The sequence below is a fragment of the Ranitomeya variabilis genome, chromosome 8 (assembly GCF_051348905.1).
Source record: "Ranitomeya variabilis isolate aRanVar5 chromosome 8, aRanVar5.hap1, whole genome shotgun sequence".
Classification (NCBI taxonomy): Eukaryota; Metazoa; Chordata; class Amphibia; order Anura; family Dendrobatidae; genus Ranitomeya; species Ranitomeya variabilis.
In genome coordinates this window covers 53,955,186-53,979,136 of record NC_135239.1, presented here as the reverse complement: position 1 = coordinate 53,979,136, position 23,951 = coordinate 53,955,186, and the positions used below count along the sequence as shown (strand labels likewise).

At 42.4% G+C, this 23,951-nt stretch overlaps 1 protein-coding gene across 1 annotated transcript in view; it reads right to left on the bottom strand.

Annotated features, from left to right (window-relative positions):
• Positions 1 to 23,951, bottom strand: part of ABCA4 (ATP binding cassette subfamily A member 4) — a 218,507-nt gene that overhangs the window by 17,320 nt on the left and 177,236 nt on the right. The window contains exons 29-40 of the mRNA XM_077277785.1: positions 15,971 to 16,182; positions 14,865 to 14,989; positions 12,970 to 13,068; positions 10,515 to 10,707; positions 10,237 to 10,331; positions 8,616 to 8,648; positions 7,741 to 7,846; positions 7,576 to 7,650; positions 6,384 to 6,553; positions 5,451 to 5,628; positions 3,163 to 3,278; positions 2,564 to 2,711 (exon numbers count right to left, since the gene is read on the bottom strand). Coding sequence (XP_077133900.1) covers positions 2,564 to 2,711; positions 3,163 to 3,278; positions 5,451 to 5,628; positions 6,384 to 6,553; positions 7,576 to 7,650; positions 7,741 to 7,846; positions 8,616 to 8,648; positions 10,237 to 10,331; positions 10,515 to 10,707; positions 12,970 to 13,068; positions 14,865 to 14,989; positions 15,971 to 16,182 — 1,550 coding nt within the window. The remainder of the gene's footprint in view (positions 1 to 2,563; positions 2,712 to 3,162; positions 3,279 to 5,450; positions 5,629 to 6,383; positions 6,554 to 7,575; positions 7,651 to 7,740; positions 7,847 to 8,615; positions 8,649 to 10,236; positions 10,332 to 10,514; positions 10,708 to 12,969; positions 13,069 to 14,864; positions 14,990 to 15,970; positions 16,183 to 23,951) is intronic.

Genomic DNA, 23,951 nt, shown 5'->3' with positions numbered 1-23,951 from the left:
TACCTATTTTACTAATGAATTTACTTAAAGAGAAGCACAAACATGGTGAATTAATTCACCAATTCATCCCAATAGGCAGGAGAGTCCGCAAAATACAAATTAGGTGAATGTGAACCCCACGTCCTGCCAGGAACCTGAACTTTACTTCATGCTGAATATTGCTATTTATGAGGAGTAAGAGTAATCAGAGGTCCCCGTGTATTATGCAGCCCAGATAAAATTGGAGGACACATCTGTCTCTAAATATACAAGAGGAGGACATAGCTGCTTAAAAAAGAATTAATCAGCATAAGAATAAATAATCTGTTTATAAAGGGTTAATCTGAGTCTCCCTAAACATGGGCAGCCACAGTCACAAAACATTGAGGAGAATGCTGTGACTAGAGTAATCACAGTTGTTTCTAAGCCTGCCGTCACACTAGCAGTATTTGGTCAGCATTTTACATCAGTATTTGTAAGCCAAAACCAGGAGTGGAACAAATAGAGGAAAAGTATAACAGAAACATATGCACCACTTCTGCATTTATCACCCACTCCTGGTTTTGGCTTACAAATACTGATGTAAAATACTGACCAAATACTGATAGTGTGACGGCAGCCTAACCGAACGCTGATCCTTAATACACAGGAATCCATCTTATACCCAGTGGCGTATCCGGGGGGGGGAGCCGGGGCATGTGCGGGCCGCCTGATGATGCGGCTGTCCAAGGAGGCACCTCATTGGCGGCATTCTGCCGCCCCCACACTGAGATACTCAGTATAAGGGGAAGGGGAGCGGGGGCTGTCTAATTATACTCACCTACTCCTGGCGCGGTCCCTGCAGGTCCCTCGTTCCCCGGCAGCTTCTTACTGTACTGAGCGGTCACATGGTACCGCTCATTACAGTAATGAATATGCAGCTCCACTTCCCATAGGGGTGGAGCCACATATTCATTACTGTAATGAGCAGTAACAGTGACCGCTCAATTCAGGAAGAAGCTGTGGCACTGGGGAACCGGGGACTGCACCGTGCCAAGAGCAGGTGAGTATAATGGGGAGGGGGAGTGCAGTGATGCGCGATATTCACCTGCTCCTCGTTCCGGCGCCGCTCCGTCTTCAGCGTCTTCTGCAGTGATGCTCAGGTCAGAGGGCGCGGTGACCTGGTTAATGCGCGCCCTCTGCCTGAACGTCAGTGCAGAAGACGCTGAAGATGGAGCCGCGCCGGAACGAAGTCAGGTGAATATTGAAAGTGCCGGGGGCCTGAGCGACGGAGAAGTGAGTATGAGATTTTTTTTTTTTAATCGCAGCAACAGAAAATGGGGCAAATGTCTGTATGGAGCATCTTATGGGGCCATAATCAACGTTTCTGCAGCACTATATGGCGCAAATATATTTATGGAGCATCTTATGGGGCCATAATCAAGGTTTGTACAGCACTATATTGGGCAAATGTGTCTATGGAGGATCTTATGGGGCCATTATTAACCTTTATGCAGGATTATATGGGGCGTATTTTGTATGGAGAATTATATAGGGCTCCTGATTCAATATGGATATTCAAAAACGCAACCTACTGATGTCTCAATTAATTTTACCTTTATTTGTATCTATTTTAACATTATGGGGATTCAGGAATGTACCTTGGCTTGGTCATACAGTTTCAATAGAGTTAAGGTTCAAATGGCTGAGGTTTGGGGGGGGCGCCAAACTGATCCTTTGCCCCGGGTGCAGGAAAGGCTAGATACACCTCTGCTTATATCTGTTCTTACCTAAATATATCCAGCAAAAACTAAGACAGCAGCAGAGACCCCACTGTGTTTTCATGCTGCACACTCCCTGCCTCCTCCCCCCAAAGTAGTATCTCCCAGCTCAGAAGCAGGAAGTCTCAAACAGCTGTTAAAATAGTGAGACATCAGAGAGCCCGACTTCAGCCAACTTCAGTTTCTCTTTTCTGTCAGCAAATTTTTGCTATGTAATCTAAGGGCAGCATGAAGTAGGGGCTGAGATACTGATTTCAGTCATGTGCCTTTTATTAGGCTGTGGGCTGTTTACAATGAAGGTTTTATCAGCAAGAGATTATCATTGCCAGACTAACTCATGCGTGCCTCCTGGTCCAACCACACCCTGCACTGATTAACAGCTCACTGTCAATATGCAATGTACACAGAAAGCTGTGGTGTGGGCAGGGGGCAGCTTTCTGAGCTCTACTTCATGCCACATCTAAAAACACTGACTGTATCACAACTGCTGCACTCAGTACACTAAGTGATACATTGTTGGATTGAGGGTCCCTTTTCCTACATCATGCTGCTCTCAGATAAGATAGCAAAAACCTGGTGACAGATTCCCTTTAAATGTACTTGCAATAAAGGGGTTAGGCCCTGACAACCTCTATTTATTTCCATGAAGAAATGAGAAGTTGTCACAACCATACTGCAGACCAGGGATCATGCAGAGTCACATGAACTTTTTTAATGTGCTTATAATCTTTATATATAACAACTAATTGAAGAGGTTTTTTTTCAACAAGTAAATAACCTAAGACAATATATTATTTTCTATATTGGGGTTCAGCTTTACTTACCCTGTTATTCTCAAAAAGATCCAGGATGAAAGTAATGGCACTGCTGTTTATGCCAATGAACAGATTTATACAGGACAAAGCCACGTAGGCCGTGCTTGGCACATTGAATAGATACGATGCTGGATACATCATAGGAATCACAGCCCATCTGCAAATACAAATAATTCACAGGAAATACAGATATTTAGTGTGTACAGTCATCTAAATTAGGATTTAGGATTATTTTTGTAACTAATATATAGCAATTTATTTAAATAATTTAAAAAACCTAACAAATATCATATATATTAATAAATAATGTTATTATTACAATGACATAAAGTGAACAGAAGAGGGCAGATATTCTCCAAATCACAAATACGCATCGTTTACTATACTGAGCTAATGATTGCCACCTAGTGGTCACATATCAACTAGCAACTGCAATATTGCTCTGATAAAGCCTAAAATATTGGATTTTCCCATTGACGGTGGGGGATGGTGCTCGTTAGCTTGTCATGCTGTCCTTTCGTAAATTGTATGAAGGGCTCGTATATGCAGAAAACCTCTTGAAACACTACAAGCTACAACCAATTTAATAGCAAATCTGTGGCACTTACCCGTAGAAAAAGAGCAGAGCTATGAGCGCTGGTAGGTTAGTAGCGGAAGTATATGCCTTCTTTTCAAAACCGATGAATATTAATACCACCATGGCGACACTTATGGCGTAGTTTGCCTGAGACACAAAGTGTAGAGGTGACCATTGTACAATAGTATTCCAATATTGTCCAGATAGATAAAACCTTAATTTTCTTATAGATCACCTGATAACTGATAAATGTATGATCAATGGGGGTCCGATATCTTGATCCAATCACGAGAACAAGGGTCCCAAAGTCCCACCCTTCACTGTATGACTGGTGGTCGCATATGCTCACTAATGTGCCATTTACACAGGGGACCCCCATTGTTGAGATCAGGGGAAGGTCCAGTAGACCCAGCGATCATGCATTTATCTCTATCCTGTGTAGTTTATGGGGCAACCCCTTTAAGAAACACTGTTGTATAGACCTGCATCGCATCTGCCATTTGGTCTTTGTGGAATACAAGAAGAAAACCACACAATTTATATGGTGTTAACGGAGAAAAGGACCTGAAGCCCCTCAACAAGGGTGCAGCTATGGTGGGTGTAGAGGTAAAAGATGTACCTGGGTTTTGTGCCTTAAAGGGAATCTAACTGTAGTAGCAACACTCCTAAGCCGACTACATGGATATGTAGGTCATAGCAAGTTGAATAAAATGATACCTTGATATTTGTGATCTGATGCCTTATTCTAGAGAAATTCACGTTTTTCTTAATATGTAAATGAGCTGTTAAGACCTATGGGCCGGACATAGATCTCCCTGAGAATCTGCCTCCAGAGGTTATTGTAAATGAAAGAGTGTTACCAGTGTGAGATATGTAGATCAGGAGAGCAGACTGTCAGTCATTACATGTCTCACACTGGTAATGCCCCCTTTCATTTAAAATAATCTCTGGAGGCGGTTTCTCGGGGAGATCTATGGCCGGCCCATAGATCTGAACAGCTCATTTTACATATTAAGAAAAACGTGATTTATCTGGAATAAAACTTCAGGACAAAGATAACAAGGTCTAATTTTATTCAACTTTCCCATAAAGCCACGTTAGGAGGGTTGATATTACTGACAGTTTTTCTTTAAGGAAGATGGGAGCCTAAGAATCCAAAGCAAATAAGACCCTGTTAAATGTTACATGGCCGTTGTTACACTAGGGAAAAAAAGCAAAAATACCTTCAGCTCACCTGATTGAGAAATACTTGGAAAGGAGACCTCAGACTTGGTTCCTGAGCAATTAAGCCATGAAGGAGAAAAAAGAAAATCCAGGAACCCACAAGAAAAATGTATTTATTTTAGATATGAAAAAAAAAATTGTGAAGGATGAATGAAAAATACATATTACTGCTCTTAGGAGCTTCTACAGCTCGAAACGCGTCACATTAATGTGTATTTTTAATTCTTCCTCTACAATTATTTTTAAATATCTAAAATAAATATGATGTTTTAAAATATTTTTTTCTTGCGTTGCTGGATTTTCTGTTTTCTTCTTCATAGTTACAGTAGAGGCCCTGTTATAGAATCACTATTGGTACCTGGAGCTTCAAGCTGCATTTTGTGGACTCCAAGCTTTGATTTACTACTTAGCATGTGGGCACTAGCCAGGGACAGGATCCAGACCCCTTAGATGAGTTATGGAGTCCCCATTTTCCTGAATGCACATTTGCCAGACATTTATTAGGCTATCTTTATACTAGGCGTTTTTGCTGTGTTTTTTGCTGTTCTTTTATACCAAATTTCAGCTGTTTTTTACAGTATCAGCAAAGCCTATGAGATTACAGAAATTTCAGGCACATATTGTTTTTTTTTATCATCAGTATTTTGTGCTTTGCAGTTTTTTTTGGGACATAGAGCATGTCACGTCTGTCAGCGTTTTTCACCCATTGACTTGAATGGGTGGTGAAAAACGCACCAAAAATGCACCAAAAAGCAGGTATCACGTTTTGCTGCATTTTTTTGTGCCAGAACCTGATTCTATGGAATAGGACTTTTTTTTTCCAGCACTAAACTTAATCAGTATGCACGAGTGACAAATCTAGAATTCCAAAACCGCAGCAAAATATGCACAAAAAAGGCAAGGAAATCATGCTTTTTTCCGCAGCTTCTTTCCTGCCAAGGAATCAGGTTTTGTTGCAGAAAAAAAAAAAAAACGCTGAAAAAAGCCTAGTGTGAACTTACCCTTAGTATTGCAACAGTTCCTATTCTTCCTTGCGTTATCATGTGTCATCGTCATATCACTTTGTGACAAAAAAGGAAAATGTATGTAACTTACTATGTCCCAGGTGAAGTTTGTGAGCCAGTAGACGGCCGGTGTCACCCCGCTCACAAACTGAAGGTGCTTGGCACTCGAGACCCTTTCTTGAATCAAATACAGCACAAAGCTTGCTGGGATGAAAGACATTGCAAATATCACACAGATTGCTACCACCACGTCCACCGAAGTAGTCAGCCTGGAAAAGAAAGACTTATCAAGATACCAACGTTTGCAGAGAATTTTTTTAATTTTTTTTGATCATCGAGTTCTTAAAGCGATTACCCACCAATGGGTGGAGGAGAAAAAAAATGTAAAAATAAATAAATGAATTGATACTTACTTCCTGCACCGGTGCTGCTCCTCCATACGAAGTCCTGCATCTGCTCTGCCGAGATGGGGGTGTTATGTTAGCCTGTAAACTGATTGGCTGCAGTGGTCATGTTGAATATTGATGGCAGAACAAGGACGGGGGATGCAGCACTGTGTATGGAGGATCATGCTGCCAGTTCAGGAGTTGAGTACCATTATATTTTTCACCTTCCTTTAGCTCATTAATGAGGTTATTCAGTGATAAACGTTGATTATTCATTACTAGGGTGTTATAAAAATTGTGCTATGGGGCATGTCCCATAGTTATTAGGAAATTCATATGGGCACTGTACTATACTATGTATCTGACAACTATGTGGCAGCATATAAGTATAGTAGGGCACTAGTTATGTGTGCACACCACAGTGGCTTTACAGCGCTGGCGTCCTGGGTTCTGATCCCACCAAGGACATCTGCAAGGAGTTTGTATGTTCTCCCTGTGATTGTGGTGGTTTCCTCCCACGTTCCAAACACATACTGATACGGAATGTAAATTGTGAGGCTCGCAGGTCAAGCAGAGGACTGGACATATTGAGAATGTAAATCCCAACACTTACTGCTAAGTACCCGCTCTGTACTTACACTGTGACCTCGGACAGCTGATCCTTGGTGAGATTGAGTGGATGGTTGATCGCCGTTATGCCATACTCCTCAGGGTCTTTATCTTCTCCGAGGTTGGCTCTGAGAATGGCATTGTTGGCAACATTGATGAAGATAACCATCGCGTGCCAGCCTTTGTTATTGAACCAGACCTGGGAGAGAGTAAGCACCTTGTTATGCCCCAGTTCCAAGTATAGCACAAGTAAAGACTTTCATGTCTGAGACAAAGATATCTGTCATGGTTCTGACCATTGGAGGTTGAGTTATGGCATCCGCCAAAAGAGAGTCTGATCTGCTCTCATTCATATCTCCCATGGAAATGAACAGGAGTTATGGAAATAGTACAGCACGGCTAGATGGAGCCCTGTCTGCAAAACTAGTCTGCTCTGCTTGGTTTCTATAATTCTATAATGTACACTTCATCTTTCTATAACGAAATGTGTTGGGGACATTATTTGTAACATTTATTAATACAGTTTATAAGCATTACAGGCTCTCCTCCAGATTCCTGACACATTTATCCTGAGCTTTACTCTGAGCACGAGCATCAAAGTTTCTGTCCAAATCCCCAAAAAACGGAATTCATAGAAACCCCCCAACGGAGCCATTGAATAGAAAGGTGCAGACGCCATCTCTTTGGATTATGTAAAGGGGTTTTACACTTTCAGGAAAGTGGACCTCAAATTCTCTAAAATAACAGAGCATGTACTCACCGTTCCTGGGTCCAGGGCTTGTTCCACAGCACTGCTCGGCTCTTGGTGTTTTGGCCGCAGTAGTGATATGACATCAACAAGGTGCATCACCGCTGCAGGCAATCACTTCTATCGTGGTACAGCCACTGAGATCAGTGTTTGGCTACAGCGGTAGTATGCACAGTCCCCATGAAATCACCGCTGCAGCCAGGACACCAAGATCTGAGCTGCGGTGAGGAAAATTATACGAAAAATGTATGCAGTAGGACCACTGCCGATAAAAGGGCAATAAACAACAATAATTGTTTTTCCCAATTATCTGTGCCGGGCAGTATAATTAATTTTATGACATTTCCTAGCAGTGGAGACCATTGGGCTTTGGAGATAATTATCATGGTGAAGTGTATGGACACAGCACAGAGACATCCAGCGGAAATCAGAATGTTCTACTGGAAACATCAGAATGTCACTCAGTATTGTACCTTGATGTTGTTCTCACTTTCCATGTTCTTTATGAAAAATTGTAGTTCTCGTGATACAGTCTGTGTAACAGGGCCCTGCCGGGGACACAGACACAGAACCAGGAATGATCAGGAACTTTGTGGCAACCCTTCATTTACTAATCTGAAAATACTTTAATTACTTACTCCAGATACATTTGTCATTTGACCAAGATGCCTGAAAAAGTCTGCGATGTCTTCTCCTTCTACATCAGGAACTGGAAGCTTTCCACCAATCGAAATCCCTCCATATCTATAGGGAACGGACAACGAAAATTGTTATTTACTACATTGCTTACTATTGGCTAAAGGTTAATTGGCATTGTAACATCCAAGTCAGAACGAGAAAAGTACGGGAAGAACACTTTTACATAGAGATGATGCATCATTCAGCTGACGTACAGCCGTTTCACCCTTGTTAGCCTTCATCAGGGGTTTAGTAATCATTGCTCCTGTGATGAGTGTTTGCACGCACCAGAATAGAACATTTTGTCAGGTAAGTGTAAAAATGACTTTAATTACTTGTCAATTGTTTAACACTGAAATCCTACATGTTTATTTTGTGTGTAGAAGCTAATATTTATCGTGTCTGTCAAATCCAGCCCCACCTTTGTGTAATCCATGTTTCCCGTCATTGGAATGTGACAGCTTTTACAGGGTACATTTATCGTAACTACCACTAGAGGTCAATCCTGACCACACATAATGTAATAACTCTCGCTTTATAATGACGTGTGTTTTGTAAAATATCTACCGTTTCATGTAAGCCGGTAAAACCCCGACTTCACGCACTGCACAATGGTCACAGCCATAGGAGCGCACTGAGCTGGTGGCACAATGTGCGTAACCCAATGGATCTGCACAATATTCGCATGGCGTGATATTATCACACTTCACAGGAAATCTGTGTAAATCTTACCCAACATTTCACAACCTGCTGAATTATAAGAAAACATCACCCAGCTTTACTACAGGGGTACAGGAATGGGAGTGCTTGGGTTTATAATACATAGTACTCTCACCTTTGTTCATTGACCCAATATTTGCTCTTCATACTAAAAGCAATAAAAAAACACCATAAAGTAAATGCATATGTTAATGACATGGTGGTATGAATTTTCTACATATATAGATGTAATACATTCATAAAAATAACATCATGCAATACCCTATGACTACGGGTTATTTCCAACCACTTACCTTTTATTATATTAGGGAAGAAAAGAATCACGCTTTGCACTAATTACTGGTAACCTTTAATGGGTTGTCCACCTTTTTTAGACATTTTTTTTTCTTTTTATACTTAAAGAGTACCCGTCGCTTTTAATAGTTTTCCCCCATAACTCAACAGTACACATGAAAATAAGAAACTTTGTAGTATATCTTATCAGAGAAATCTGCTTCTTTGTCCTCCTGGACTGATAACATTCTCATTTCATGGGTAAAATCTGTGTTCAGTGAAGACATATTTTCCCAGATGACAGTTGGTGTTTATAAAGTTCTATGGAGAAGTGTAACGGTCGTTTCAGGAGAACTTGCCGCAGAATGTCTGTGTTTGTCTTTAGCTGCTCTTTACTCCTCTCCCCTCCTTTTAATAGAATTTTAACCCCTTAACAACGTTGGGCGTAATAGTACGCCGATGCCGCACTCCCTCCCTTTGATGTGGGCTCCGGCGGTGAGCCCACATCTTTCCCGGCATATGTTAGCTGTTTTGAACAGCTGACATGTGCCTGGAACAGCTATTAACCCTATTTAACATGCACTTCTGGCAATGGCGCCCGAAATCCGCCCATCGGTGACCCCCATCATGTGATTGCGGGTCATCGATGGGTTGGCATGACCTAGTATTATGTGGGCTGTTCATGGAAATATTATATGAATACCGTATAGGAATATTATTTAGGCATTTTACATTGCCATTATTTACACTGTGAATAGCAGCTCTCTATGGCAGTATGACATTTGTAGGCGGTATTATTTAAGCACAATATAGAATTCTTATTTGAACACTTTATACAGGTTGTCTTTGGTATTGTAAGGCGTTATTATTTTACATTTGCAACTTTAAAAATTCTGGAAAAAAAAACAAAAAACTAGTGGGGAACCGCCCTTTCCCTAGTTACCCAAAGCCCCATTTTTTATAGCATCTATTCTGACCAGATTCTCTGGTCTCTGGATATATTTTGGGTCCACTAGAGGGAACAAAGACTTTTCAATTTTTGCATGAATATTTTACAACCTTAGCGACTCTTGATCATATATCACTTCTTAAAACCATTGTTAATATATGGAAACTACTTCTCCTTTATGAGTTTCTTTAAGGTTTCCGAAATACTAGTGTCATAATCCAAGAGATTATAAACATTATCTCCAAGGTCACCTCTAACCAGGACTAGTCCACACATCAGATAATCCCCCTGATGTAATATCTGACCAGTAGATATTTCCTAAAAATCTTCTTGCTCCTGATAACTCTATTCTGCACCTTGAGCAATGTTGTAAATAATTAACTTTCGACACTCATGGCGCAACTTCCACAAAAAAGGAATGAGCCGGAGTGGATTAGACAGGTAACCGGATAATTTACGACAGATCTGCACTAGAGTCAAACATATCTATCCATCAATGTGATGTCCATGGCACCTGCTTCTTATCAGAGTGGGGTATGTTTTCAGGAGATAATCTGAAATATTTCGTTCTGTGAGGTCCTGGAGAATCTCGAAGCTCGGCTGGATCCTCTGAGAAGATAGCGAAATGCAATAAAAATTCATTTAGTTCTTTTGACCAGAACAAATATTCATAAAGCTGTCTTTTATTAGCATGATTTATAATTATTGCTATTCTTTCAATCCAATAAATGTAATAAATGAGAACTGGTAAGCAGTGTACAGGTGCGGGAAGGAAATGGTGTGATCTTTTACCTGTGGCGGCGGTCGGCCTCCAGCCCCCTCAGGACATTCCGGCAGCATTATAAGCTTATTTCTTGAACTACATGTACATGATGGGGATGGATTATTAGGAGTCCACTCATGAGCTAACAGTATATTGGTTACACTTGGAGACACGGTAGGGATGGTCCACTCATTTGATGTGTTTGTACAAGGGAACTTCTTGCTATGAAATGAAAAACAAAAGCTATTAGAGGGGTTATCTGCAACTTGGAGAACCTGTTCGGAATCCCTATGTTTCCCCCCAGTAAGATAATAACACTTATATTTATCTCCAGTGCCAGAGCAGTTCCAACGGTGTCGGCACTGGCTCTCACATTAGTATGTCACGCGATCCCACTGGCTTCACGTGCCTCTTCTTCAGACAGATCAAGACATCTGGAGGAAGCGAGAGCAGCCACAGTCCTCACTTCCTCTGGATGTCAATTACATCAGAAGAGAGTGAAGCCAACGCTGATTGGCCACAGTGATAGAGTGACATAACAATGTCACGCAATCCCCAGGAGAGACAATGCCGGCACCGCTGGTACAGTGCTGGCACAGGAGGTGATCCTCAGGAGAGACAATGCCGACACCGCTGCTACAGTGCTGGCACAGGAGGTGATCCAAAGGAGACACAATGGCGGCACCGCTGGAAAAGTGCTGGCACAGGAGATGATCCGCAGGAGACACAATGCCGGCACCGCTGGTACAGTGCTGGCACAGGAGGTGATCCCCAGGAGAGACAATGCCGGCACCACTGGTACAGTGCTGGCACAGGAGGTGATCCCCAGGAGAGACAATGCCGGCACCACTGGTACAGTGCTGGCACAGGAGGTGATCCCCAGGAGAGACAATGCCGGCACCACTGGTACAGTGCTGGCACAGGAGGTGAAAATAAGTGTTATTATTTTACTGGAGGGGAAACATAGGAATTTGAAAGGGGTTGTCTGAGTAGTGGACAACCCCTTTAACAATGGTTATGAGCATTACAAGACTTTTTTATCACATAATTCTTTCCTTCACTTTCTCAGTTTGACATGTTTTAAACACTTTGAACACTTTCAACTTATGGGACAGAAAAGTGGCACAAAAAAGCTAAATATAAAGCAAGTATGTCACCCTCAAACTGGCTTTTAGACTAACTTCACAGTGTGGACTTTACCCCTATAAAAAGTCATACTAGCAGTGTACCTGTTACTACTGAAAATATCTTTTAATCCATATGCAAATGTTGGGCTTTGTTGCACTTATGGCTCCTCTCTGCTGATGCCGCTCCTACACCCAGAAATGTAGCAAGTGGCGAGAGCCAGGTAATGGAAAGCGAACAACCACTGTGTGCACGTGGCCGGCACAGCCAGCATGGGAGTGCATGCACAAGCATGCCAGGCAGCATTCACTCTAGGAGTGAGCACTGTCCATCACAAACTAGGGCAGTCCCAGAGACACACATTGGGAGGGTGTAACTGTGCATCCAGCTCATGTCCACGCCATGGGTGCACTGAAGCCCACTCACTTGTATATGGATTAAAAGTTATTTTCAGATTAAATGTATCAGTAACAGGTACAGTGCTGGTATGATTTTATAGGGGTGAAGCCTAAAAGGCATTTTTTTTTTGTGTGGGGGGGGGAGACTACCTGTAAAAATCTTTTTGAAAAAGACCATCTATGAGACAATCTCCAAATCACATCAAGGGTTGAATTATTGCAAATTAATCAACTAAGGAAGCAATATGGATCTGGAGTGAAATGTCTAACATTTCTAAAAAAAAAACCAAAATAAAAAGTCCTGTAGATTCTCACATATCATTTATTAAATATTTAATCTAGTTGTGCTCTAAGCATTAGGCTAAGCTCAGTTTCAAGGGTGCAGATAAGGTGCATTTCCGATGCTGCAGAATTTCTGTACCAATTTACTAATTAAATGACTTACTTTTTTAATTGTGTTATTTTAACATGTGTTTTTATCCCTTTTTTGGTATTTTTTGTTACTATTTGGCAGCTTAAGTTTTAAATAAAACTAGTTGGTGCTGTTTGCTCACTTATTTATCTTTCATAAAACTTTACTGATAAAGTCTTTGTGGATTAAATGTGTCTTACTGGGTATTCATAGTGGGAACAATAAAACCGCACATGCGTTTATCTATGAAATTTCAACAATTCATTCAAGTCTATTGTTCAAATCTGCAAAGAAAATGCATCATTACTGCAATAGGAAGGAGAAATTCACATGCTGATGATTTTAAAATCACAACGCAGGTCAATTTCTGCAGTGTATAAAAAAAAACCCACAATGGCCAAGAGATCAAGTGAAATCTCATTCACTTTGCTGGTACAGTTATATGCTACGGTATCTTCTGCAAGCAAATACGCACCGGAAAAATTGTAAGATATACGCACCGTGGAAACTGACGTATCATCCAGAAAGCATACTCACTGTATTACTTACCCCAGAGACAGATCTTTCATACAGCGAGTCCCGAAGCCCGGACTATTCAGGAATGCATTTGACAAGGGCACTACGTGCTCACTGCCGGGCTGCTCATTACTAGGGTAATAGGGAGAAAATAATAAATTAAATAATTAATAATCCACAATTAAACATTGAAAGAGTAAAAGAAAATAATGGATATTAACGCTCTGAAGAACAGATAAAGGACTAAAGGTGAATTTGCACTTTAGGATCCTTGTGAATGAGCACGCACGCTCACTTCACTAGAATCTGGCAGTCCAAACAGGCTGATGATCACCCGACGAACAAGCAAAACGCTTGTTTTGTCTGGCGAAATGATCTTTTTAGCTGCAGAAAACACCATCAATCTCAGCAGCACATCATCCTGTGTAAATGGGACCTGTACTGCGGAGAACAATCCATTACAGGTAGTTCAGCGTGAATCTGAAGCTCAATCTGCCTGTGTAAACAGACTATTAAAAGGCCGCCGAGTGGCCAGCACCGAGCAGTGTAGATGAACCTTAACATCTCATTGACATGTCCATTTTCCTTTTCGTTTGCTCTCCGTATTTTTGTTCTTTTGTAGCAAATAACACAGACACAATTATTGAACTATATTGCATACAATTGCATATGTCACCCATTAAAATATTGAATATTTTTTTTTTTTGTACAATGCCTCTGCATTAGGGCTTATTCACACGTCAGTAATTGGTCAGTATTTTTTCATCAGTGTTTGTATGTCAAAGCCAGGAGTGGAACATACAGAGAAAAACTATGAACGATTAACGCCTGTTCTTTGTTTTGTAGACAATCCTGATATTGGCATAAAAATACTGATCAAAAATACTGATGTGTGAATAAAGCCTTAGGCAGAATCCAGATGTCCACCATGCGTGGTCCAAGTATGGGCTGTGATGATGACTTCTGGTCAAAAAACCCACAGTCGGTCCGGACATTTCAGTCCATACTCAGACCGTGTTTCACAGATGTCTGATTTTAATTTTTTTTGTTTTGTAGGCTATGCTTTTCAATATAGTTGAAAAAGTCTACATTTACATAGTGAGCATTCCCAAGTGTATCCAAAAAAAACAAAAAAATGCAGTATGAACATGGCCAAACACTGAAATGGATAAATCATTCTTATAGCAAGACGCCAATGATTTTATATAAAGGCGCATTGAAGATTTTGGATGCAGAATTTAGGTGCACAATGTGTACCTAAGGGTCCATACATTGTGTCCACATTACTATATGTCATTTACGATTTACAGCTATTGCTGTATGAGATCAAAATAATTTGGATCACACAACACATTACATATTTTTACTGTTAACCTTGTCTAATTGTACAATTATTTGTGTTTTCTCTAGTGTCATACAATGAAGGAGTGAGCTCCAGACCTCTGACGGCTAATGCCGTGACTCGTGTAAACAGGTGGTTGATGTTCAGCTTCAATTTCTTTGTTTTGCTTTTAGATATACTATATAGGCCTATAATATTGAAAAACACCTATAAAGTGATGGCATCAGTTGTCAAAGTCACTAACACTGATAACTGAAATCAACAGAGGTCTGGAGCTCGCTACTTCATTCTACTGATCAGCGAAGGTCCCAGAGGTTGAACCCACACTGATCAGACATTGACCAGCCTTTACCAAGCTTAGGCCTTCAATGTTTTATTCCATGAGAATCCCTTCATGTTCAGAGTAGCACTATAAAAATGTCATCTACAAAGAGTAGAAGCTAGGGCTAATTAATCGAACTGCTATGGAAATTGTTTTTTTAGGTGTTGCATGAAAACATGGAAGTTAGACTATGGCTTTTAGATGCCATGTTGCATATCTCTGGATTGAAATGTAGGACATCTCTACTTTACAGGTTCCTCTGACCTGAAGAAAATAAATTGTTGTCCGTAGATCCATGGATGAAGTGTTAGGCTGGGATATTCACCAAAGGGAGGAACAATAAGAGTAAAAATAAGGGCCAGCAGCACAAAGCTGGCGGGGAGCACGATCTGCGGAAAGGAAAAGGAAACAGAGTGTTAGAGAAAAGATTAGTGTTCACAAGAAAGACCACAATACAGGAGAGATTCAGATGTTTCACAATCCAGCAATGCCACCATGCAGAGTTAAACGGGCATTCTTCCCAATGGTATTTATGGGATAAATGTATGAAAAGTATCAGTCCCAAAGATGATCAGGACAATGAGTGTCCCGTGACCTTCATTGTGTGGTAGAAAATGGTTCGTTGTGACTGGGAAAAGAGGAGAGAGAAACAGCAGGCAAAGCATGCACGCTTACAAGAATCGCTAAACCAGTTTGCCCAGCAGTTTCTCCAATGGTGTGCCCATTCATGGAGCCTTTTACAGCAGATTTGCCAAAGACTTCACCTTATGCTTCTAAATCTGTGGAGAAAATCGACCTTATTTTTACAGCATAGTGAACATTTGATAATCTGCAGCATGCCTTGAATTTGTTACAGATTATTACAGCCACTTGTTAGTGGGATTTTCAGAAAACCATAAAACAAGTTTTTAACAGAAAGTTGTGGGCAATTTTCATGGTGAATTTCAAAAACCTGACAAAATATCACCACACTTTCATCAGCCATAAATATTAGCGGTCAGACAACCTCTTTAACAAATGAACAGAAGAGAGCAATTAATGATAAAGAGGGAATAATGGCAGCTTACCTAATGTTAGACATTTTTTCATGAAAAATGAGCACTTACCAAAAGTAGCATAAGTTAAACACAACATTTCAGATTAAAATATACGGTACGTCTATTACCACCTAAGGTCAATTTCACATGTCCATCATGGACCACACTCGAATCAAAATACCATGACCAAACGCATATATAAGGAAATAAACCCAAATGAGGAAACCCAACCGTCCGGCCAAAGTTGGCACTGAAGTAAATTGTGGTGTGGTTATGTGATATTAACAAAGGAATGAAGGAGGCAGGTAGCAAAGATGGGAGAGAGAACGTTACCTGGGCAAAAAAGTCTTTATGACTACGAGTTGCATGTTGGAAGCGTTTTATAAGAAGCGCTTTGAATTGTTGGTGGAGGAGATCACTGCCTTTTATCTGCCGAGACCCCTTTCCTTCAGCTTCCATTGGACCAGGCTGGTTATTGCAGGCATCAGGTGCAGCATGTTCAGCCGTACTTCTCTGAGACTCTTTTCTCAAACAGTCTGATTGATCTGTGTTAGAGGATTGGAAGTAATAAGATATTATGTTTGTAAGGAATAATAGGATGCATTATGCCCATGGAGCACAGAATAGAAGCCCAGTATGGTTTTAAGCAAATGTAACTAAGAGTATGATTCTATTTGACTTCTAACAAACAAAATTTGCAGTTTGGTATAGTTAAAGGGGTTCTCTGGGGAGATAAAAAATGCATTAATGCCCACATAAGCTGAAAAACTATAAAGCTCGCAACCATAGTAGTGTTTTCTATTGCCACAGTAACTGCTATTGAGAATTATTGACTGTGTCGGAGATGCATCTGCTGAGTAGTGATGAGTGAGTGGACTCGTTGCTCGGGTGATCTCCGAGTATTTGTTAGTGTTCGGAGACTTAGTTTTCATCGCCTCAGCTGAATGATTTACAGCTACTAGCCAGCCTGAGTACATGTGGGGGTTGCCTGGTTGCTAGGGAATCCCCACATGTATTCAGGCTGGCTAGTAGCTGTAAATCATTCAGCTGCAGCGATGAAAACGAAATCTCCAAACACTAACAAATACTCGGAGGACATCCGAGCGTGCTCAGGAAAACCCGAGCAACGAGTACACTCGCTCATCACTACTGTCGAGTGCTACCTCTCCCTTTTGGGATGCTATGTCACAAATCAGGAGGTGTGGGTCTTTATGTCCACTGTCAGAAACTCCTTCCCTGCTGTCACAAATCAGGATCAGAGAACACGGCTTTCTGATTTTTTTTTGTAATGTAAACCACACTCTCAGACTAAGACTGATGTCCTATGTGCAGCTTTCTAATGTCTTTCCATCTTTTCTACTCTGCCTGAACGAGTGCTTCTTCACAGCTTATCTGTGATATTCATAGCTTCCCTCCAGATTCCTTGGCATTGCAGGTTGTATCTCTCCTATAAATACAACACGAAGAATATACAGTATAGACCCATTTCTGAAGGAAATGTTATACATATGGGGGCACCCAATATAGGATAATTCCAGACTAATACCACCACTCAGAAGTAATTAGAAAAAAATAGAATTGGAGTACTGGGCAGTGTAGTTCTAATCACCATGGCACATGGCCTGTATGATCAATATATAGGCTGTTCAATGTGAATAGGAGGACTATGGTTTGAGGTTAGTCAATAGATAGTTTTGTACTGCAGCACAATTCTGACTCCTTCCTAAATATATGCCTGCCATCCAATGATAGTACGGTGATTACATTCTACGGTTATGTTATGTCCTTGCATTAAAATTATTTAATCAAGTTTGCTACTGTATAACACATTATGTGCAATGTATATGAATGCTTATCAACTTGAATTATGAATTTTATCTCCCCGCACTACCCCTTTAATCTCTGCTATGCAAATAATGAGATTACTTTAAAAGGCCGCATTGATATAAATACCAAACCCAATTAAAGTTTTTGACAATAATTAAAACTATGACGTTTATTTGCAAATAGCGCAATATGTAAAAAATGTGGTCGATTAATGTGGTCAGTAAGCTGCAGTGCCAGGAACAGCCACATTCGTGTTTATGGAGCTATTCCTGCAAAAACAATGAAGGGTGCTGGGCTTCCCAATTCTCTTCGTTGACACGAATGACAAGGATAACAAACGTTTGACCAACACATAGGGGACGCTCACATAGTCCAAAGTAGTTGACCTTGAAGAATATTTTGTTGTGGCATGTATAGATGGTAAGCAAGCTAATGCATCTAATTACAGTAATAACATAGCCATAAATGCCGGCTATGCCCATGTCCAGCCTATAGGTTGCATGCCTCACCAAACATGCAGCATCAGCAGAAGCAGAAGGTAGGCCTAGGGAGGTCTTACAAGCAGTTTTTTCAGGTAATAAATAAGTATGGGTAAACTGAAGAATGTCTGCCTGGTTTCCACACTGCGAGCTATCATTGTACTATTTTCTGGACAGAATGCAAATGTACTTAGTCCCACCGTTATCTTACAATCTGACGATATGTATGTATTTTATTAGAATATTTTCCTTCATCATTGTATCTGCACAATCATAGCTACCCTAGGAAGTTTGCTTCCATGAATTGTTCTATGAGATTAATGGAGCCCCATCATCCCTTTTGTAATAATAACAGACTAGGAAGATAATAACAACATTGGAAGGCCAATACTCCATGTGTCCTAGGAGCCATTTTCAACTCAACAACACCAGGGTGAATGTTTCTCACGCTATTGAGAGCAGCTTCCATGACCTAAATGTGCTACCATGACCTCCAGACTTTTTTACCATCGGGTACATCTGGGACATCATTTGTTGGCAATTGCAAAAGCAGCTGCCAGCAGCAGAACTTGATGATTTGCCCCATTCGGCTGCGATGGGGCCCCTTAAGCCATCCTGGATGCTGATACAGTTGAAAGCATCATCATATTAGCGGCATGACACTGGCTGGGGGGCCCTGGAGGCAGGGCCGGACTGGCCATAGGGCACTTCTGGCAAATGCCAGAAGGGCCGGTGCCAGTGGTGGGCCGCTCAATCCGCCGCCCCCGCCGTCGCATTCAACTATACCGGCGTATAGACGCCGGTACAGTTGAATGCAATGATGGAGGAGAGAGCGTCTACAGACGCTCCTCTCCCATCATTCCCCGCTCTGCCTCTGACACTGCGGGTGCGCGATGACGTCATATCATCGCGCACCTGCTGTGTCCCGGGCAGACTGCAGCTGCTGAGACAGGAGCAGGAACCAGGAAGCAACGCTGGGCACGAGGAGAGGTGAGGAGAGTTTTGTTTTTTTCTGGACTGTGGGGCCATTCTCGGAGGAGGTGAGGGGAGGAAGAGAAGAGATGTGGGCTGTATATAGTTCTCTGTGGGCTGTGCTCTGTGCTGTATACTGCTGTGGGCTGTATATAGTTCTCTGTGGGCTGTGCTCTGTGCTGTATACTGCTGTGGGCTGTATATAGTTCTCTGTGGGCTGTGCTCTGTGCTGTATACTGCTGTGGGCTGTATATAGTTCTCTGTGGGCTGTGCTCTGTGCTGTATACTACTGTGGGCTGTATATAGTTCTCTGTGGGCTGTGCTCTGTGCTGTATACTGCTGTGGGCTGTATATAGCTCTCTGGGCTGTGCTCTGTGCTGTATACTGCTGTGGGCTGTATATAGTTCTCTGTGGGCTGTGCTCTGTGCTGTATACTGCTGTGGGCTGTATATAGTTCTCTGTGGGCTGTGCTCTGTGCTGTATACTGCTGTGGGCTGTATATAGTACTCTGTGGGCTGTTCTCTGTGCTGTATACTGCTGTGGGCTGTATATAGTTCTCTGTGGGCTGTGCTCTGTGCTGTATACTACTGTGGGCTGTATATAGTTCTCTGTGGGCTGTGCTCTGTGCTGTATACTGCTGTGGGCTGTATATAGTTCTCTGTGGGCTGTGCTCTGTGCTGTATACTGCTGTGGGCTGTATATAGTTCTCTGTGGGCTGTGCTCTGTGCTGTATACTACTGTGGGCTGTATATAGTACTCTGTGGGCTGTGCTCTGTGCTGTATACTGCTGTGGGCTGTATATAGTTCTCTGTGGGCTGTGCTCTGTGCTGTATACTACTGTGGGCTGTATATAGTTCTCTGTGGGCTGTGCTCTGTGCTGTATACTGCTGTGGGCTGTATATAGTTCTCTGTGGGCTGTGCTCTGTGCTGTATACTACTGTGGGCTGTATATAGTTCTCTGTGGGCTGTGCTCTGTGCTGTATACTGCTGTGGGCTGTATATAGCTCTCTGTGGGCTGTGCTCTGTGCTGTATACTACTGTGTGCTCTGTGCTACATATAGTTCTCTGTGGGCTGTGCTCTGTGCTGTATACTGCTGTGGGCTGTATATAGTTCTCTGTGGGCTGTGCTCTGTGCTGTATACTGCTGTGGGCTGTATATAGCTCTCTGTGGGCTGTGCTCTGTGCTGTATACTACTGTGTGCTCTGTGCTACATATAGTTCTCTGTGGGCTGTGCTCTGTGCTGTATACTGCTGTGGGCTGTATATAGTTCTCTGTGGGCTGTGCTCTGTGCTGTATACTGCTGTGGGCTGTATATAGTTCTCTGTGGGCTGTGCTCTGTGCTGTATACTACTGTGGGCTGTATATAGTACTCTGTGGGCTGTTCTCTGTGCTGTATACTGCTGTGGGCTGTATATAGTTCTCTGTGGGCTGTGCTCTGTGCTGTATACTACTGTGGGCTGTATATAGTTCTCTGTGGGCTGTGCTCTGTGCTGTATACTGCTGTGGGCTGTATATAGTTCTCTGTGGGCTGTGCTCTGTGCTGTATACTGCTGTGGGCTGTATATAGTTCTCTGTGGGCTGTGCTCTGTGCTGTATACTACTGTGGGCTGTATATAGTACTCTGTGGGCTGTGCTCTGTGCTGTATACTGCTGTGGGCTGTATATAGTTCTCTGTGGGCTGTGCTCTGTGCTGTATACTGCTGTGGGCTGTATATAGTTCTCTGTGGGCTGTGCTCTGTGCTGTATACTACTGTGGGCTGTATATAGTTCTCTGTGGGCTGTGCTCTGTGCTGTATACTGCTGTGGGCTGTATATAGCTCTCTGTGGGCTGTGCTCTGTGCTGTATACTACTGTGTGCTCTGTGCTACATATAGTTCTCTGTGGGCTGTGCTCTGTGCTGTATACTGCTGTGGGCTGTATATAGTTCTCTGTGGGCTGTGCTCTGTGCTGTATACTGCTGTGGGCTGTATATAGTTCTCTGTGGGCTGTGCTCTGTGCTGTATACTGCTGTGGGCTGTATACAGGGTGGATAAAAATCAATGTTTTTTTAAAAAAATCAAAAAAATCGGATTTTTTTGATTTAAATCGGATTTTTTTGATTTAAATCGGATGTTTTTCAATAAACTGCTTTTTGAGGAAAATATTTTACCATCCAAAGGTTCTTCCATCATGAGATAAAGCTGAGTTGTTTAACTCAGTAGAATAAAGGCTGTATATGTGTAACATTCACAATGCCATGCTCTTCCAGAGGTTTCTGTAGGATGCTGACTATCCAACAAGTTTGGGCATGTCAACTGAATGGAAAAAGAAACTAAACCAAAAGTGAAACCAAGCTAGAAGTGTGGAATTAAAGGGGCAGTATGAACAAAATGTGGAGGCTATTAATAGTTTATACAATTAAGACATGCTGCTTTTAAACACCTACCTATTGCCATATAGTAAAACAAAAAAGATTTTTACTTACTTTGGGGTCCCCCCCTCACCCTGGCGTTAGATCGTTGCGCCTAGTTTCGTCCGTGTAACTATGGGCGCACATGCGCACTGCTCTCACTTCTCATTTTAATCGTGATTTATATTAAAAAAAACCTTTTGATTTAAATCAGTGATTTAAATCATGATTAAAATCACGATTTAAATCGATCCGATTTAAATAGAAAAAAATCTTTTGATTTAAATCGTGATTTAAATCATGATTTAAATCGGCGTGATTTAAATCAATCCACCCTGGCTGTATATAGCTCTCTGTGGGCTGTGCTCTGTGCTGTATACTACTGTGTGCTCTGTGCTATATATAGTTCTCTGTGGGCTGTGCTCTGTGCTGTATACTGCTGTGGGCTGTATATAGTTCTCTGTGGGCTGTGCTCTGTGCTGTATACTGCTGTGGGCTGTATATAGCTCTCTGTGGGCTGTGCTCTGTGCTGTATACTACTTTGTGCTCTGTGCTATATATAGTTCTCTGTGGGCTGTGCTCTGTGCTGTATACTGCTGTGGGCTGTATATAGTTCTCTGTGGGCTGTGCTCTGTGCTGTATACTACTGTGTGCTGTATATAGTTCTCTGTGGGCTGTGCTGTATATAGTACTCTGTGGGCTGTGCTGTATATAGTACTCTGTGGGCTGTGCTGTATATAGTACTCTGTGGGCTGTGCTGTATATAGTACTCTGTGGGCTGTGCTGTGTATAGTACTCTGTGGGCTGTGCTGTATATAGTACTCTCTGGGCTGTGCTTTATATAGTACTCTGGGCTGTGCTGTATATAGTACTCTGGGCTGTGCTTTATATAGTTCTCTGTGGGCTGTGCTGTATATAGTTCTCTGTGGGCTGTGCTCTGTGCTGTATACTGCTGTGGGCTGTATATAGTTCTCTGTGGGCTGTGCTCTGTGCTGTATACTGCTGTGGGCTGTATATAGTTCTCTGTGGGCTGTGCTCTGTGCTGTATACTACTGTGGGCTGTATATAGTTCTCTGTGGGCTGTGCTCTGTGCTGTGTACTGCTGTGGGCTGTATATAGTTCTCTGTGGGCTGTGCTCTGTGCTGTATACTACTGTGGGCTGTATATAGTTCTCTGTGGGCTGTGCTCTGTGCTGTATACTGCTGTGGGCTGTATATAGTTCTCTGTGGGCTGTGCTCTGTGCTGTATACTGCTGTGGGCTGTATATAGTTCTCTGTGGGCTGTGCTCTGTGCTGTATACTACTGTGGGCTGTATATAGTTCTCTGTGGGCTGTGCTCTGTGCTGTATACTGCTGTGGGCTGTATATAGTTCTCTGTGGGCTGTGCTCTGTGCTGTATACTACTGTGGGCTGTATATAGTTCTCTGTGGGCTGTGCTCTGTGCTGTATACTGCTGTGGGCTGTATATAGCTCTCTGTGGGCTGTGCTCTGTGCTGTATACTACTGTGGGCTGTATATAGTTCTCTGTGGGCTGTGCTCTGTGCTGTATACTGCTGTGGGCTGTATATAGCTCTCTGTGGGCTGTGCTCTGTGCTGTATACTGCTGTGGGCTGTATATTGTTCTCTGTGGGCTGTGCTCTGTGCTGTATACTGCTGTGGGCTGTATATAGCTCTCTGTGGGCTGTGCTCTGTGCTGTATACTACTGTGTGCTCTGTGCTATATATAGTTCTCTGTGGGCTGTGCTCTGTGCTGTATACTGCTGTGGGCTGTATATAGTTCTCTGTGGGCTGTGCTCTGTGCTGTATACTGCTGTGGGCTGTATATAGTTCTCTGGGCTGTGCTCTGTGCTGTATGCTACTGTGGGCTGTATATAGTTCTCTGTGGGCTGTGCTCTGTGCTGTATACTGCTGTGGGCTGTATATAGCTCTCTGTGGGCTGTGCTCTGTGCTGTATACTACTGTGTGCTCTGTGCTATATATAGTTCTCTGTGGGCTGTGCTCTGTGCTGTATACTGCTGTGGGCTGTATATAGTTCTCTGTGGGCTGTGCTCTGTGCTGTATACTGCTGTGGGCTGTATATAGTTCTCTGTGGGCTGTGCTCTGTGCTGTATACTGCTGTGGACTGTATATAGTTCTCTGTGGGCTGTGCTCTGTGCTGTATACTACTGTGGGCTGTATATAGTTCTCTGTGGGCTGTGCTCTGTGCTGTATACTGCTGTGGGCTGTATATAGCTCTCTGTGGGCTGTGCTCTGTGCTGTATACTGCTGTGGGCTGTATATAGCTCTCTGTGGGCTGTGCTCTGTGCTGTATACTACTGTGTGCTCTGTGCTATATATAGTTCTCTGTGGGCTGTGCTCTGTGCTGTATACTGCTGTGGGCTGTATATAGTTCTCTGTGGGCTGTGCTCTGTGCTGTATACTGCTGTGGGCTGTATATAGTTCTCTGTGGGCTGTGCTCTGTGCTGTATACTACTGTGTGCTGTATATAGTTCTCTGTGGGCTGTGCTGTATATAGTACTCTGTGGGCTGTGCTGTATATAGTACTCTGTGGCCTGTGCTGTATATAGTACTCTGTGGGCTGTGCTGTATATAGTACTCTGTGGGCTGTGCTGTGTATAGTACTCTGTGGGCTGTGCTGTATATAGTA